The 16,708-nt window shown below is 39.8% G+C and overlaps 1 protein-coding gene across 1 annotated transcript in view; it reads left to right on the forward strand.

Moving 5' to 3' along the window:
• Positions 1 to 1,184: 1,184 nt before the first annotated feature.
• Positions 1,185 to 16,708, forward strand: part of SLC17A6 (solute carrier family 17 member 6) — a 43,371-nt gene continuing 27,847 nt past the window's right edge. Inside the window, exons 1-3 of the mRNA XM_003919923.4 lie at positions 1,185 to 2,087; positions 4,942 to 5,194; positions 6,681 to 6,799. Coding sequence (XP_003919972.1) covers positions 2,002 to 2,087; positions 4,942 to 5,194; positions 6,681 to 6,799 — 458 coding nt within the window. The 5' untranslated portion in view covers positions 1,185 to 2,001. The remainder of the gene's footprint in view (positions 2,088 to 4,941; positions 5,195 to 6,680; positions 6,800 to 16,708) is intronic.

The following is a 16,708-nucleotide window of genomic DNA, read 5'->3' on the forward strand; positions in this document are numbered from 1 at the left end:
TATTTCAAAATGGAATGTAATTTGACAACTATCAAACTTAATAATGGTAGGTGGTTTTAGATACTTTTGAATTTTTTTTCCAGGTATCCATTCAGTGAATACAGAGCTATTATACCATTTGAAGTAGTCAAGGAATATTCTTACTTGATTCTGAATTTAGATCCATACTTTTGAGATTTTTTTTCCAGCATCTTAATTAAAATCGACTCCCCCTGTTGACTTATATGATATCCAAGGTTTTGACCTTGAAAATGTGGTTCAAGGCCAATCTGTTTTATAAGTGTTGGCCTGAATCATACATAAGAAGTTTGTGATTCATGTAAAAGAGATTAATAATTTACCTTAATCTAGCATAGTTTTCTTGCTTTGCTTAATGAAATAAATTCATTGATGCTGTACTTATATACATAAAACCAAATGTATTACATGAATGTCTTTCAAAACGTATGCTTTAGGAGAAGATGATACAAAGAAAAAAATATATAAGATTTGGATGGAATATATGTAAATTAAAATAAATCTTTAAATCATCATCATTATAATTTGTCGGCAAGCAAAAGATATAGCCTCATATTTCATCAGTTTACTGGCATTTGAGTAGTGTACTGTAAATTCTTTAAACAAAGATGCTTAAAATTCCAAGGAATTTATCTTAAACTACCTGTCTTTTATTTAATCTCGTTCATTGAGTTTACAGCTATTCTTTTATTTCTCCTCTCCCTACCTCGCACCTCTTTTTCTTTATTTTTCCCTTCCTCCATTCTTCTTTCCTTCCCTCTCTTTCTTTTCTTTTTTTTTTTTATTTCTTTCATTCATCTTTTTCCTGTCAGGGGTTAAAACAAACATATGAGTAATGTAATTATGCATTTTGTGTGCATATATTTTACATTCAAGGGAGCCTAGGTGTCTTGGAACACCACAAGCATAAGTGAAATATGTTGAAATCTTTCTTCCCTGCAATATTGGCATCAGTGTGCTGGACAAAACGTAGCAAACTAGAAGTAACCTGTCAATTTTTAATAAGGTTGTCTTCCCTAGCAGAGCTAAAGGCACCATTCTCCCTGCAAACTCTGGAGATGATGACATCTTCCACATGGTTTCCATAGCATCCGTTCCTGAAGAGCCCCAGTATGGTCCTTGGTCAGGGCGATCCGCCCAGCCCCCCTAGAAAGTTGGCAACCTAGCTAGCCAAGAGAAGCGTCTCCTTTTCCTGAAACTTACTCTGTCCGTGGTGCTGAACCATTCTATCGAGACCCGCCCAGACGGGTGCTGACAGCCGCTGAAAAAAAATCTTCCCTGACGCTGCCCAAATCAGAACTGTGTATCTTTTATTTATTCACGTCCTCAAAGAGCAGCAAGCCTTCTCCATCTTAATTTGACTCTACCGCAGAGCACAGTTACGCTGGCGTGATGGGAGGAGATCATGGGCAGAGAGGAAAAACTAATAGCAGCGCTGCTCACCTGAGACCTGAGATGCTCCCATGAGTTTTGATTATGCTCTGCTCCTTACAGCAAATACACCATTTTTAAAAGTACCATTATTTTGACTTTGCTGTTACTTAAGGGTTCTGTGATATACCGGCCCCTCCGTTTAAAAGCCAGCAGACTTGAGAGCAATAAGTCTTCAAAACCGGGAATTTACATTGTTTTTCAGCTGACCGACTTCCAGGACAAGGACTCAACCGCATCTACCCAAATACCATGGCACTGCTTGCGCCCTTTGCCACCGGATCCTCCCCTTCCAATGAGACTTTCTGATTGTGTCTACCAACTCTCCTATTAGGAAACCCGTGGGTTGCATGCAGCTATTCTGTTGTATTCTCATTCTCACTCTCCCTCCCTTCTCTCACTCTCACTCTTGCTGGAGGCAAGCCACTACCATTCTGCTAAGAAGGAAAAGCCTACAACTGCCTTAAGAGATTAAGACAGTATGCGCAATCCTCAATTTTCGTAGCAATCACTGTTTAAATCTGGCAAGAGCTGACAACAGTCTTTGCAAGAATGGAATCGGTAAAACAAAGGATTTTGGCCCCAGGAAAAGAGGGGCTAAAGAATTTTGCTGGAAAATCCCTCGGCCAGATCTACAGGTAAGACAAAGCAAACCCTTGCTTACCTGGGGCTCAGCATGAAAAAACCTGCAGGGCCATTTCCGCAAACCCTGGTGGCTCAGAAACATTGTAATATGATCGGAAAGTCTTTTTGTTGCCCATTGCTTGGAGCAGGGGTGCTCTGGAAACCTGCTTATTAATGCAGGAATGTTGCACTAAATGAACCTGCCTGGTGTGTGTGTGTGTGTGTGTGTGTGTGTGTGTGTGTGTGTGTGATTTTTGTTTTGGTATCTGCAGAGTTTTATTCTTTACTACATAGGATTTATCTTCTTTACAATTTAGAAATGGCCAGCACCTGCTCAAATAGCCATTCTTTCAGTGCTTATAGATACCCCGAATTAAACTCCTTTGATGCAGACAAATGAATATAAAGCACAACCCTCTAAAAATTAGCCAAGAAATTCCAAAGAGTAATGGTTTTTATATATATGCATATATGTAAGAGAGAGAGAGAGAGAGATCTTAGCTTCAAAAGCATAGCAGAGAATCCCCCAGTGGAATTTTTCTTCTCTATTGAATAAAGAAGAATCAAAATATATCAATAATTGATAGTTGAAACAATTCCTTTCTCTGAGCCTGAAACAATGTATATGCATTTTTAATTATTTTCAGTCTCCTAGAGTCTATTTCTTGCATAGGAAATGTCACAATGCCTGGAAGAACAACCATAAAAATAACAAGCAATATTGCTTTGAAAGTCCTAGAAATGATTTAATTTTTTAATCCTTCTGTAGTCACTATACCAATTATGCTGCAATCTGCAAAACTTTAAATCATTTCAAGTGTGCTACATGGATACAGCTTTTTAAAAAATAATTCGAGCAAAATCAAGAAGACAGGGAAGACATAAAAGAAAAAACAATTCCAAAGGAGCATTAATTTTAATATTTGGAAAATTGAGGTCTCTGTAAATGCATGAGAAATATAAAGAATATGACCAAACCACTCCCAAATTTTCCAAATCTTTTTAGGTTTGGCGGGCTTTATGTAGGCACTATTATGCACCTATGCGGCATTAGATACCGCAAGGGCCCTGCAGTCCCACAGCTACCTTGTAAAGGGCTGTTCTTTCCCAGTACAACTGCCATCCTGTGCAGAGTTCAACGTTGTCTATTTGGGCACACAAAGCCAATGCCAAAAAAAGAAAAGAAAAGAAAAGAAAGAAAGAAAAGAAAAGAAAAGAAAACAAAGAAAGAAGAAAAAAGAAAGAGAGAAAGAAAAAACACAGCGGCTGATTTTTTTTCTCCCAGTAAAACTAAACTGCAATGTTTTCTAACATTATGATCAGACTTTAAGAATAAACAGTAACCTAGCCACAAATGCCTTTATGACCTATTCTCCAGGTGCTATTTTATAGAATTCGGAAGTCTGACTTTTTTTCTGGTAGCCTCAAACTGCTTGACAGCAATATACCAAGCTATGCATATTTAAAATTAAATTAAAATTTTCGCTTGCTTCACCCTTGTGTGGCAAAACAATTGGGTGTGCACATAGCATTCAAAACGGTACAGGTCAAAATTACATGGTAGTTTGGAAAAGTATTTGCAAATTGTAAACGGAGAGGCTCTTTGTTTAAATATCAAAAGTATCAATCCCAAGGGGCTACATACAGAGATGTTACCATATGCATTCCTTTTGTTTGTTTGTTTGTTTGTTGTTAATAGAAATTTCATGAACATGTTGTAGACTAGAACACCACCACCTTTTAGTAAAACCATTTCTTTTCTCCGCGTTCCCCTGTTCGTTTGGCCCTCTCCCAAGGACTAAAGCCGGGAATGAATTGATTCAAATGGGTGAAATCTTAACGAAACACTATGCAAAAACACATTTTTACGTGAGATCTTCCACTTTGATGTGGAATATCTTACAAAAGTTAACTTGGGGGCTCTTTTGTATATCTGGGAGTCGCATTTTGTGTCTTGGGAAATGGACTTTTGACATTTTTTCGGTGTTTGTAAGAGAGATAGTAATGACGCAAGATTGTGAATAATTAATTATTCATGTTCTGTCAGTAGGAAGCTTAGGTGTCGCCCATATGCTGTGGAGGTCTTTGTCTCCAACTCGTGTAAAAAGAAAAAAAAAAAATAGTACGAGGTGTAACAGGAGGGTAAGCATTGAACCAGAGCCCTGGGGCCGGATGAGGGGAAGGAGAGTGTTTGACACCCTCAGCGAGGGTTCTCAGGCCTTCTCTTCACGCAGAAGCAGGGCCTAGAGAGGCCTTAGTCCCAGGGGTGCCCCAGGCTCAGCTGGGGGTAGGGTGGGCAGGGGGTTTAGAATACTAGCATCCTCAACCTACAAAGCTTCGGCTTGCCAAAAACGGAAAAGGCAGCGCGGGTGGAAAAGGCTCTCTGGTTGCGCCCGCCTGCAGCGGAGCAGCCCTCGGGCGCTGGGTTGCAGGAGGACACAGAGGTAGCCAGGGAAAGCCCTGGGGAGGGCAGGTCGGCAGGGGAGGCGCCTGCACAGGGGCGGAGGAGGCTCTGGTAACCCCTGTCCTCACAAAATGCAGACCCCGCAAGAAAGTTAGACCCAAGCAGCCCGTGTTTCTGACTCAAAGCTTCCAGGGTGTATCCCGAGATGGAGACTCGCTGCCTTAGGCCTAAAGGTGTTAAAGTTGAAGGGACGCCGCCGAGGGGAGGGGCAAGGGCAGAATGCGTGAGAGCGTGGGAGGTCTTGCAGTTTTGTGTCACCTCACCACCCTAATCCCTGAGGGAGGACTGAGGTCGACAGGCCCTCCACCCAACCCCTACGGATCCTGAAATATGGGAATGGGTCGGCGTCAGGGGTGCCTAAGCCGCCACGCAGGTCCTTGACTCGCCCCTGCTCTGCCGCGCAGGGTGCTGGAGAAGAAGCAAGACACCGGGGAGACTATCGAGCTGACAGAGGATGGGAAGCCCCTAGAGGTGCCGGAGAGGAAGGCGCCGCTGTGCGACTGCACGTGCTTTGGCCTGCCGCGCCGCTACATCATCGCCATCATGAGCGGCCTGGGCTTCTGCATCTCCTTCGGCATCCGCTGCAACCTGGGCGTGGCCATTGTGGACATGGTCAACAACAGCACCATCCACCGCGGGGGCAAGGTCATCAAGGAGGTGGGCAACGGATGGCCGCCCTGGCTCCCGCCCTTCGGCCATGCAGCCTCGCAAAGCTGCATCTCCTGTTTGAGCCCCATTTCCCCCCTCAATGGAAAGGAAGGCTTGGGTGCTCCCTAAGTTTCTCTCTAGCTCTGCCGTTCTAGAATGGACCCCAATAGTGTTATCACTTCCTTTTTCGCTCTGCGGTCTGGGCCTTCCCTTTCTCATCTGCAAAGTGGAAAAGAGCGTCTAGCTCACTAGGCTTTGTGAACTGTGACCTAATACGAGACATTGGTGACTAGCAATGTCCACTAAATCTAAATAGAAATGTATTTGTTTTATTTGAATGAATAGTGTAGCATATTAATTGTAGTTTTCCCGGGACTTCAGTCGGCCCCTCTGAAACATTCTTAATAATCAAAATGAAACAAACCAGAACAAATAAAATCATCTGTGTTCATATTAGCAGGTTTGGCTGAGGGGTCTTTCGGAAGGTTTACGTCTCCGCAGGAGGAGCTGCAACGCTGGAGGGTCCCAGAGTGGCAGGGAATCGAGTCCAGAGAGGAAAGGGTCACGTCAAGGTCACAGAACACCTGGGTCCCTACTTTCTGCTTAGAAACTCCAGCTGCGGTAGACCAGACTAAGCAGGAGCTGAGAGGAGAAACTGGGGAAGAATCTTGGAATCCGGGACACCCTGAAAAAATCTTCTGGGTGTCAAAATATTATTCGAAGAAGAAAAAGAATTCCCAGTTACCTGGCAGGAAAAGCACACTCCTATCTTTCGGAACTTAATATTTGCGCCCCAGTTTACTTTGAGGTTCCCTTGGGGAGTCGCCCAGGCTGACCAGGGCGGAATTAGACCTCCACCTTCAGAAATAACCCTGCCCCGTTTTTATTGAATCCCCTGAACAATGCCTCCCACTCCCTTTACTCCCCCCAATTCACGGATGACTCCAAACCCTTCAGGCCCATATCCGTCCCCATTTGTGAGGAAACACTTTCTCCTGGCCACTCAGAGCCCTGCACCTTTCGTCCTTCGTCCCCGACCTTCCTTTCCTAGAACGTCCCTATTTAAGTCTCCAGAGTTGAATTCCCTTCTTAAAGTCACTACACTACTGCATCGCGTTGGCCGGATCCGTTAAGTGGAACCCTGCCAGGAGTCTCCATCTGGCTAACAAATCTCTTCATGGGGAGTCCGAATTTCCAAGACTGGGGCCCTCTAGATTCCTAGTTCATTCAGAGGATCTGATACGCCTACCAGCAGTCGGGGAGGAAAGCCAGTGCTCCCGTTCTCACTGTTAATCACAATATATTTCGTTAATGAGCAAGGTTTTTCCGTTGCAAGAGGCAATTTTGTTAGGAAACGAAAATGAAGCCACCCTTGTCCCCAGAATGCGTGAAGTGTCCAAGCACTGGTGGCTGTTTGGCTTGTGAACCACTGAAAGTGAACCTTTGGCACTGACTCTACTCTTTCCCTTCACCCTTTTTTTCCTATGCCCCATAGAAAGCCAAATTCAACTGGGACCCGGAAACCGTGGGGATGATCCACGGTTCCTTCTTTTGGGGCTACATCATCACCCAGATTCCGGGAGGCTACATCGCATCTCGGCTGGCAGCCAACAGGTAAAGCGCCAGGCGGGGCTGGGGCTCTGGGCGTGATGTTGGTTCCCTCCGAAGGGGCAGCAGAAGCTGGGAGCAGAGACAACAGCCCCATGGGGTTAGAGGATTCCCGGGAGAGGTCTTCTAGTCCCTTGACACCCCGTCTCAGGGCTGGAGCTGCTGGTGACTCCTTCCAGAATTAGTAGCCTAAATGGATGTAGGCTCTCTGGGACTGGCGCACGCGGCCTCTTTCCCTCTGCGGTGGCTGAACCGGCTTTCGGAGAAATGATCGACGTGCCTTTTGGCCGGACGGGAGCTGAGGGCAGGCGGGGAGCAGGCAGAGCAGGGAAAGTGCGGCAGTGTGCACAAAGGGGTGGGCAACGGCAGATGCTGCGCTCTCCCCTGCACTCCCCGCGGGCGCCCAGGCTCCCCGAGGGTCTGCCCCGGACCCCGCCCAGATGGTGCTCTAGGTCTGAAGGATTTACTTCTAGCGGGGCGGGCACCAGGGGGGCAATTCCACCTGTTAATGAGCTGCGCAGGGGCGGGGGTTGGGGAGCCCTCAGCTGCTTTCAGTGGCCTCCGGCCTAGCTACGGAGTCCACAATCAAGGTCCTAGCGCCAGTTCCCAGAAGCGCCACCAGCGGCACCTGCAGAGACACTCCTAAAGCAAGAGTAAGGACTGATGGGCTGAGAGTGTCCAGGGTGACAGCCTGGCCACCAGAGGGTGAGGGGCAGTTTCCTTTGCTGCATTGTGTGTATACTGAGAAACAAAACTAAATGTTCTTTACGTCTGAATTGTTGAACCGACGTAGAACACAAGCACAATCTCTTCCTGTTCTTTCTGCTTAGATACCGCGAATAAAGATTTCCACTCTTTATTCAGATCTAAAACTTCGCTTCTCTTCCTACACTCATCACATTTTAACGGAAGAAGACTAGAACTTGTCACCTCTATAATCATGGTCATATGCAACTTAGCCCTTTGTAATTTGGGCACAGCTCATCTCTCAGGCCCCATCCGGTGGCTTTTGTCAATTACAATCCCTTTCACTAGCGGTGTCTTTTCTGCCCAAAGCTTCTGGGTGTCCTCAGGGCCTGTGGAGGAATTCTTGGAAAGGTATTTTTGGCTTAAGGATCTCTAGGGTGAGGATTTTGGGACAGTGTTTTAAAATGTCAAGAGGAGAATGCCATACATTAGGAATAATGCCTTTCGGGTATTGTCTTTACTTGACAACACGGATGGTCGACGCTAAGACCAAGTAGTAGGCAAATAGTTCCTTTAAAAAATCCGTTTATTGCTTATATGTGGCACATTTTCTTTATCCATTCATCTGCTAATGGACACTTGATGAAACTCACTATGTAGAGAACTCTTTTATAGTTGTGATAAAGAAAACATTGATATTAGACAAAACATTAAAAAAATTCTGTTAAATATTATTGATAATAAACTTGTTACACTTTTTGATTTTCAAATCCCCAATATATACAGTCCTCACTCCTTTTTTTTTTTCCTAAGAAGTATTTCCTAAAATAAAGCAAAGTCTTCAAAAAGATACTCTAAACATACATTCATGAAATGTTTGCACTACAGGGGGGAAAATTCAACAATTCACCAAAAAACAAAAATGATACAAGAACTCAATATGATGTCAAATGAAAATATAATGGTGGTGACTTTTAGGTTATTTTCGGAGTCAAAATATTCATCTTGCCAAATATTAAAATGCTAACATTTGTCTGCGAGGAAAAACCACCAGGGATGCTCCAGCTTTTCCTCTTTGGAGGTCAGTAACCAGTTTTTCTGATTTAAAAAAATGCAAACTCATGAATATCTGTGAGGTGTTTAGCAATGAAAACAGTGATGCTGACTCAGGTTCTAATTTATTTGGCAGATTTTCCTCAAAGGAAAACTTTTTTTTTTTTTTTTTTTTTTTTTTTTTTTTTTTTTTTCGAGACAGAGTCTCCCTTCTTCTCCCAGGCTGGAGTGCAGTGGCTCCATCTTGGCTCACTGCAACCTTGGCCTCTGGGTTCAAGTGATTCTGCTGCCTCAGCCTCCCCAGTAGCTGGTACTACAGGCATGCGCCATCATGCCCAGCTAAGTTTCACAGAGAAAAAAAAATTAAATTCTAGAATTCTTATTTGGATCCAAATTAATCTTATCATTAAATGAGTATTCGAGAGAGAGGGCTTAATGTTTTCATATATATGTTATGTCCTATGAGACTGAGAAAATTAAAAACGTACTGTAAAATATCATGGACCTATAGAAAATTATATAGATCAACTTCCTCGTGCCTGAAGATTCTGACATATTTGCTTCATTTTTAAAATATAACAAAACATTGCAAAATGTAATTGAAGCCTTGTGTGAAAATGGTTTTTAAACATGTATAACATTTTCTTTTGGTGTTATAATAATATTGCATATTTATTTAAAAATCATAAAAATGATAATTTAATCATCTTGATATCCCTATTAACATGGTAAATGTCCAACTTGTAATACAAATGCCACATAAAATTTTACCTTAGAAGTCTTTTAATAAATATAAAATGAGAGATTTTTATAAGTTGTTTGAAAGATATGTGTTTCCTATTACGATCTCTTTTTCAAAAACAGTAAAAACAAAGCAGCAAGACCAATCTTCTGCTTATAAGCATCATGTATCCATTCAAATCAGCTTCTCTATATTGATCACTTAATAGTAGAATGAGAGTTCCCTTGGATGGGATATTGGGGACAGATTCCTTTCCCTCTAGGTGCAAAAGAGGCTTATTTTGGAAAGTGTTTGCCATCACTGTTGTGGGTGGAACTGAGGAAGAAAAACTGAGGTGTGTGGAGACAGAGCCTCAGGAGAGAAAGGCTTCTGGCTACACCTCCTGGCAAATTTCTCAATGAAAAACAAAGAACAATTACTTGGCTTCTTCATTTTATTGATTAAGCAAAGGGAACCCCACTCTTGGTCACAATGCACTCTTGGGTCTTACACTAGTCAGATTCTAAGTACATGTACTTTCCTGATCACTGAGAGGAGGAGTTGGAAGAGTCAGTGGAGGAGTATATCCAGTCTCAGAGGAGGGAGGGCTCTTGAATCACTTTTTCCTTTGTCTTCCCTTAAAGAGCTATTGCACATTATGGGTGGGAGAATTTAGTCTCCTCCAGGAAAGGCTTTTGTGTAGGGAGGGGCAGGGGGTGTCAAAAGAGGATTTCTTACAAAATATTTAATTTATTAATTTAGTAATAAAAAGAGAACATATTAATTTAGTAATAAAAAGATGTGGGGACAAATTATTTTTGTCTTTAAATAATACAGGACATGGACTTATAGTAATCCATGTATTTACAAATATGAAATATCTAAGGACTGGTTTTACCCTGCATTTAAATTGCTGTGAGGAACCTGCAATGTTTAATAGCATAAATAACATACATATGTGAAATATATAAAAGTATATATATGAAATATATATAAAAGTATGCATATGAAATATATAAAATGATAAATATGAAATATATAAATATGGGGTTTTTTTTGCAAAAGACGTTACCATGGAAGATCAGATACAGCAAAGGGAGTTTGATGAACCTTATATCTGTAATGTATAGCACTGTATCACAAAAATTGTTTTTGTCTTTATTTCAGTGGTGATATTATTTAAACTCTATTTAATATTTTTAATACCCTGATTCTTTCCTCTTGATTTCTCAACGCTGCTTTAATTTTTTACATAGGACTTATCACCACCTGTCATACCAATATTTTATTTATTTATCTGTTTGTCTAACATCTTCTTTACTACCACAAAATGCAAGCTCCCCGAGTGATGGTAGTTTTGTCCTTTTTTTTTTTTTTTTTTTTGCTGTTGTATTACCAGCATCTCAGAGAGTACCTGACTCATGATACATATTTGTTGAATAAATGATATAAATATCACAACAAGGTGTTTGGGAAAAACAAAACAAAACAAAACAAAAATAGCCAGCAGTAAGATTTAAGCTATAAAGCCAAACTGCAGGTTCAGGCTCTTGAATGTGTTACTTGGTAACTGAATGATATACATTGTTATATAACCCACCGTAGTACTTCTGTTAAAGAGGGCTAATTAAAGTACCTACTTCATATGGGTCATAACAGCTAAATATATGTAAAGGTTTTTGAAGTGCCTGGAACCAGGTAATTGCTGGCTGTTATCATTTATTATTAAATAAATAATAAATGATATTTATTAAAAACTTCTGTGACTATTCAGTTTATTTTTGTCTAAATTTACCTTAAACACTAGTAATGCAAATGGTTTATTTCCAATGTGATAAAAATGCCTCTTTTCATGAGTCACCTTTCTACATTTAAAATTGTTTTCCCATGTACATTATTCAAATTGAAATTATTGTTCAGTAAAAATTCCATAAATATTACTTGAAGGCTTTTAAAGAGGTGTCCTAAAAAATATTTTTAGCCAAGTGTATAGAGTGCTAGTAATTCAGTGCATGCAGTCTTTGAATTCTAGCCGAGCATAAATACACTTAGATAAATCTATTTAAGCTTGAGTTTAGCTTTCTCTATTCAAAGTTATAGTTTATCTTCCCCTACAGTAATCCTGTATTTTTGTCTTTTCAGGTATTTCTTTAATTTCTAAGTTGGCTTTTTCTAAGGAAAAATACTTCTTTATTTGAATAAGACACTTAGGATGACATTTGGTTGTAGCATATAGTGAACCCCCTATAACAGAAAGAACCCATGTTATTGCTGGACAGAGCTCATCTAATCCAGCCCTCTCATTTTACAGAGCAGGAAATGAAATAGAGAATGAGGAAACAGTGATTTATCTGAGGTCACGAAGGGATTGTGACTAGAACTCAGGTGTCTGGTAATACACGATGGCAAGGTACCTCTACAATGAAATTGAACATCTCTGTCTGATGCTATGCGCTTCCTTGCAAAGTTAGCTTTCAGCAGTAGGTTGAGCCTTCTGCTCTCAGAATGAAAGATTACAATCTATCATGCCCCAAATCCAGGGAAAAATTCCACGAATTAGTGAGAGAAGACTTTAGCTGGCCCAAGGGATCCTTAGATTTTATTTTGGCAGGAGAAACATATTATATATTTTGTGTGTGTGCAATGGCTCCCAAGCTGTTTGGCTGCAACATAGATGATCCCGCCCTTTTCTCTGCAAAAGGCAAGCTCCACACTTGTTAATGACTAAAACAAAGAATGTGATATTCTACACCAGAAAACATGGCATTTATAACTTTTTCTGCCACTCAGACACTTTGGCAGTTTGGGCTCTTAGAACTAAGATTCCAGAGATTTAAACATGACTGGGTGTAGGTTAGACTTTGGTCTGCAAAAACTAAGGGATTTATCCTTGGGGTTTTGACTGATGCAACTCAATTTATATGCTGTATAAAATAGAAAGTAATTTATACTTAAAAGTGAGCAAGTCCAAAAGCTTGATTTTAAAATTTTCTAGTGTGCATTTATATTTATAAAAATAAAATTTTGTAAACTTTAGGTAGATATTCTGGCTGGCATAATTACAAAAAAAATCTCTTGTTAGAGTAATTTTCTAAAAGAGAAGAAGAGAGACATTTTAAACATAATATCTTCATGTGTTAAGCCCAGAAAGGAGCAATTTTACTGGTGCCTTTGTTTTTTCTTCAGAAAGATAAAACAATAAGGATGTTCTTTATTTGTTGGAATAAGCATTGGAAATGAATTTCTAAGCACAATCACACACACACACACACATATACACACAAACACATATACACAGATACACACAAACACACTGTTGGTCTGTCTATATAATTTTTTTTTCATCTCTACTTACCTATCCATTGCAACATCCATTGCAAGGAGGAGTTCCTCAACCCTTCCAGTGAGAAATAATTTGTGACTTCCTTACGTGTGGGAAAATAATTCAGACTATGAAAGTAAATCCTGATGAAAGGGACCACCATCCTTTTCCGGTGGAAATGGTTTATAAACATCCAGTCTTTTGGGACCAGAGGTGACTTTTTCTAGCTCATGCATCTAGCTGCCAATCAAACATCTAGCCGCCTTCCTATTGTGTGTCCTATATGTTAGGTATCTGGGGTAATGCAGGAGAAGCCTGCACTCTTCTGACAAAAGAAATACCCTTTACGATAAGATGTATAGATAGATTGAGGAGGGAGGGGTCTCCAAGGGCTTGCAGGTGTTTTCATTATAGGAGTTTCTCTTTCTCTCCTTTTTCATTCTCCAATCCCCTTACCCCTCACTAGCTCTGGCTTTTCCTGCTGCTACAGTATTCTGCTACTGCAGTGCAGAGGCAGCTTCTGGAGGGGAGGGACATGATTTGAGAAAGGAGAGAGGTGGGCAGCTGGTAGAGTGATGCTCCCACTGCCATATGCTACCACTGGGGCTGTGTAATCTCTCTGTCGTGAGTGATGAAGTCATTTTTACAACTTAATGATGTATCAAGGGACCCGGAGGGTTGGCTCGTGCTTGTGTATTCCCTTTTTAATATGGGAGTGGGGGCATCAGATGTGACAAAGGGAAGCATCCAAGCCCTGATTTGATTAGATTAAATAGATTAAACAGCCTGAGTCAGTCTACTCCTGCAGACCCTCCAGGAAAGAATTAGTCCCACACCTGGAGTGAGGAACACTAGTTTCCTGTTAGGTGACAATCTACTGCCCAAATGGAAGTGGATTGATTGATTCAGGGACAATGAACATCATCTATAGAAGTGACAAGTCACCAGTGTTCCTGTTACCTCTTCTGGGCAAATCATTTTGGGGTGGACTTGATATTTGAGGGTGTTTGTGGCTGTGGGCCATAGAAAATATGACTAGGAATATCAAAGCTAACTCATTATGGGCCCTATTGAATGCTAATCATCAGGCAGTTTGTAGGTTTTCAGCAGCTGCATTTGCCTTTCCAGACATTTCTGTGTCATGATTACTATTATACCTCTTGATTCTGGCAATCTCTATAGTGGTATAGAGATGTCTGCCATTTAAGAACATCAGTGTTTATAAAATAATGATACACAATCATTTCATACTGTAAAAGAGGAAAGGATACATGTGTGACAAGTAGAAGAAAAATAGAAATTAGACTTTAATCTGAAAATAATCAGTAAATTTATTTAAGAATGTTATTTGCTTCAGAGGAATTCATGAATAAAACAATTTTAACTGGTTTTCAAACGGTTTATTATTTTGAAAACAACTTTAATAAGCAAATGGGCCTTATTTTATTTCAGAGACTGTAACACTGTTCTTTGAAAAATTAGAAACACCTATCAATTTCTATGTCTTAAGAAATTATAAAATTATTATTTTACACAGTAATTCGCACATTTCTTTCATTTTTCCCCACCCCAATTATTAATGGCTTATCTCTGACTTATAGTCACACCACGAGTGAGTTTTAAAATTAGCACCTTAGGTGCCAATTATAAGAAGGAAGACATTAAATGAAATGAAATACCAGATTGCTTGAGATTCAGCTTACTATTTAGCACTTTGCATATATTTAGAACTATAGATATGTATATAGCTAAAATTGATATATATATATGTTTATTAGTATCTATGCAACATGATTATTTCTTCTTAGAAAGCCATGCTTTATTGAGTTCATTGCTAAAAATTGTGTAATTTGCTAGAGTATTTCACTGATAGTTTTAATATATAGTAATGACGTAAATATGCTGCCTGATATTATACAAAACTAACTTTTACAATTTAAAAAAATCAAAAAATTCAAAATATAAACAAGTACTTAGTTTGAAGAAATATATTTCTAGAAAATCCTTTTTCTAGAGTGGAAAGAGAGAAGATATGAATTATACTATAAAATTGTCTTCATAATTGCCTTAGTTTTCCATTTTGGGAGGGAGGTGAAATTAGAATTGAATAATATGCATATATATATATATATATATATATATATACATACATATATATCACAAAATTTATAATGTGCATTATCTTTATCCCTCACAGTGACTCTATAAGGCAGGCATTCTTTTTTAAAATTTTCTTTATTATACATTAAGTTCTGGGGTACATGTGTAGAACGTGTAGGTTTGTTACATAGGTATACACTTGCCATGGTGGTTTGCTGCACCCACCAACCCATCATCTACATTTGGCATTTCTCCTAATGCTTTTCCTCTTCTATGCTTTTCCCAGTGTGTGTCTCCTCCCTGTGTCCACGTGGTCTTTGTTCAACTCACATTTATAAGTGAGAGCATGTGGTATTTGGTTTTCTGTTCCTGTGTTAGTTTGCTGAAAATGATGGTTTCCAGCTTCATCCATGTCCCTGCAAAGGACATGAACTCATCATATTTATGGCTGCATAGTATTCCTTGGTATATAGGTGCCACATTTTCTTTATCCATTCTATCATTGATGGGCATTTGAGTTGGTTTCAAATCTTTGCTATTATGAACAGTGCCACTATAAATGTGTGTGTGTGTGTGTGTGTGTGTGTGTGTGTGTGTGTGTGTGTGTGTGTCTTTATAGTAGAATGAATTATAATTCTTAGGGTATATACCCAGTAATGGGATTGCTGGGTCAAATGGTATTTCTGGTTCTAGACCCTTGAATAATTGCCACATTGTCTTCCACAATGGTTGAACTAATTTACACTCCCACCAACAGTGTAAAAGCGTTCCTATTTCTCCACATACTTTCCAGCATTTGTTGTTTCCTGACTTTTTAATGATCACCATTCTAACTGGCGTGAGATGGTATCTCACTGTGGTTTTGATTTGCATTTCTCTAGTGAACAGTGATGATGAGCTTTTGTTCATATGTTTGTTGGCTGCATAAATGTCTTCTTTTGAGAAGTGTCTGTTCATATTCTTCTCCCACTTTTTGATGAGGTGGTTTTTTTCTTGTAAACCTATTTAAGTTATTTGTAGATTCTGGATATTAGCCTTTTGTCAGATGGATAGATTGCAAAAATTTTTCTCCCATTCTGTATGTTGCCTTTTCACTCTGACGATAGTTTCTTTTGCTGTGAAAAAAGCTCTTTAGTTTAATTACATGCCATTTGTCAATGTTGGCTTTGGTTGCCATTGCTTTTGGTGTTTTAGTCAGGAAGTCTTTGCCCATGACTGTGTACTGAATGAAATTGCATCGGTTTTCCTCTAAGGTTTTTATGTTTTAAGTCTTACATTTAATTCTTCTTCCATCTTGAGCTATTTTTTGTATAATATGTAAAGAAGGGGTCCAGTTTCAGTTTTCTGTATATGGATAGCCAGTTTTCCCAATTCCTTTTATTAAGTAGGGAATCCTTTCCCCATTGCTTGTTTTTGACAGGTTTGTCAAAGACTAGATTGTTGCAGATGTGTGGCATTATTTCTGAGACCTCTGTTCTGTTCCATTGGTCTATATATCTGTTTTGGTACCAGTACTGTGCTGTTTTGGTTACTGTAGCATAGTTTGTAGTATAGTTTGAAGTCAGGTATCGTGATGCCTCCAGTTTTGTGTGTGTGTGTGTGTGTGTGTGTGTGTGTGTGTGTGTGTGTGTTTCTTAGGATTGTCTTGGCTATGCAGGCTTCTTTTTGGTTCCATATGAAATTTAGAATAGTTTTTCTAATTCTGTGAAGACAGTCAATGGTAGCTTAATGGGGATAGCATTGAATGTATAAATTACTTTGGGCAATATGGCCATTTTCATTATGTTGATTCTTCCTATCCATGAGCATGGAATGTTTCTCCGTTTGTTTGTGTCCTTTCTTATTTTCTGGAGCAGTGGTTTGTAGTTCTCCTTGAAGAGGTCCTTCACATCCCTTATAAGGTGTACTTTTAGATATTTTATTCTCTTTGTAGCAATTGTGAATAGTAATTCACTCATAATTTGGCTCTCTGCCTGTTATTGGTGTATAGGAATGCTTGTGATTTTGACACATTGATTTTTTTATCTGGAGA

This window comes from Saimiri boliviensis, chromosome 6 (assembly GCF_048565385.1).
Source record: "Saimiri boliviensis isolate mSaiBol1 chromosome 6, mSaiBol1.pri, whole genome shotgun sequence".
Taxonomy (NCBI): Eukaryota; Metazoa; Chordata; class Mammalia; order Primates; family Cebidae; genus Saimiri; species Saimiri boliviensis.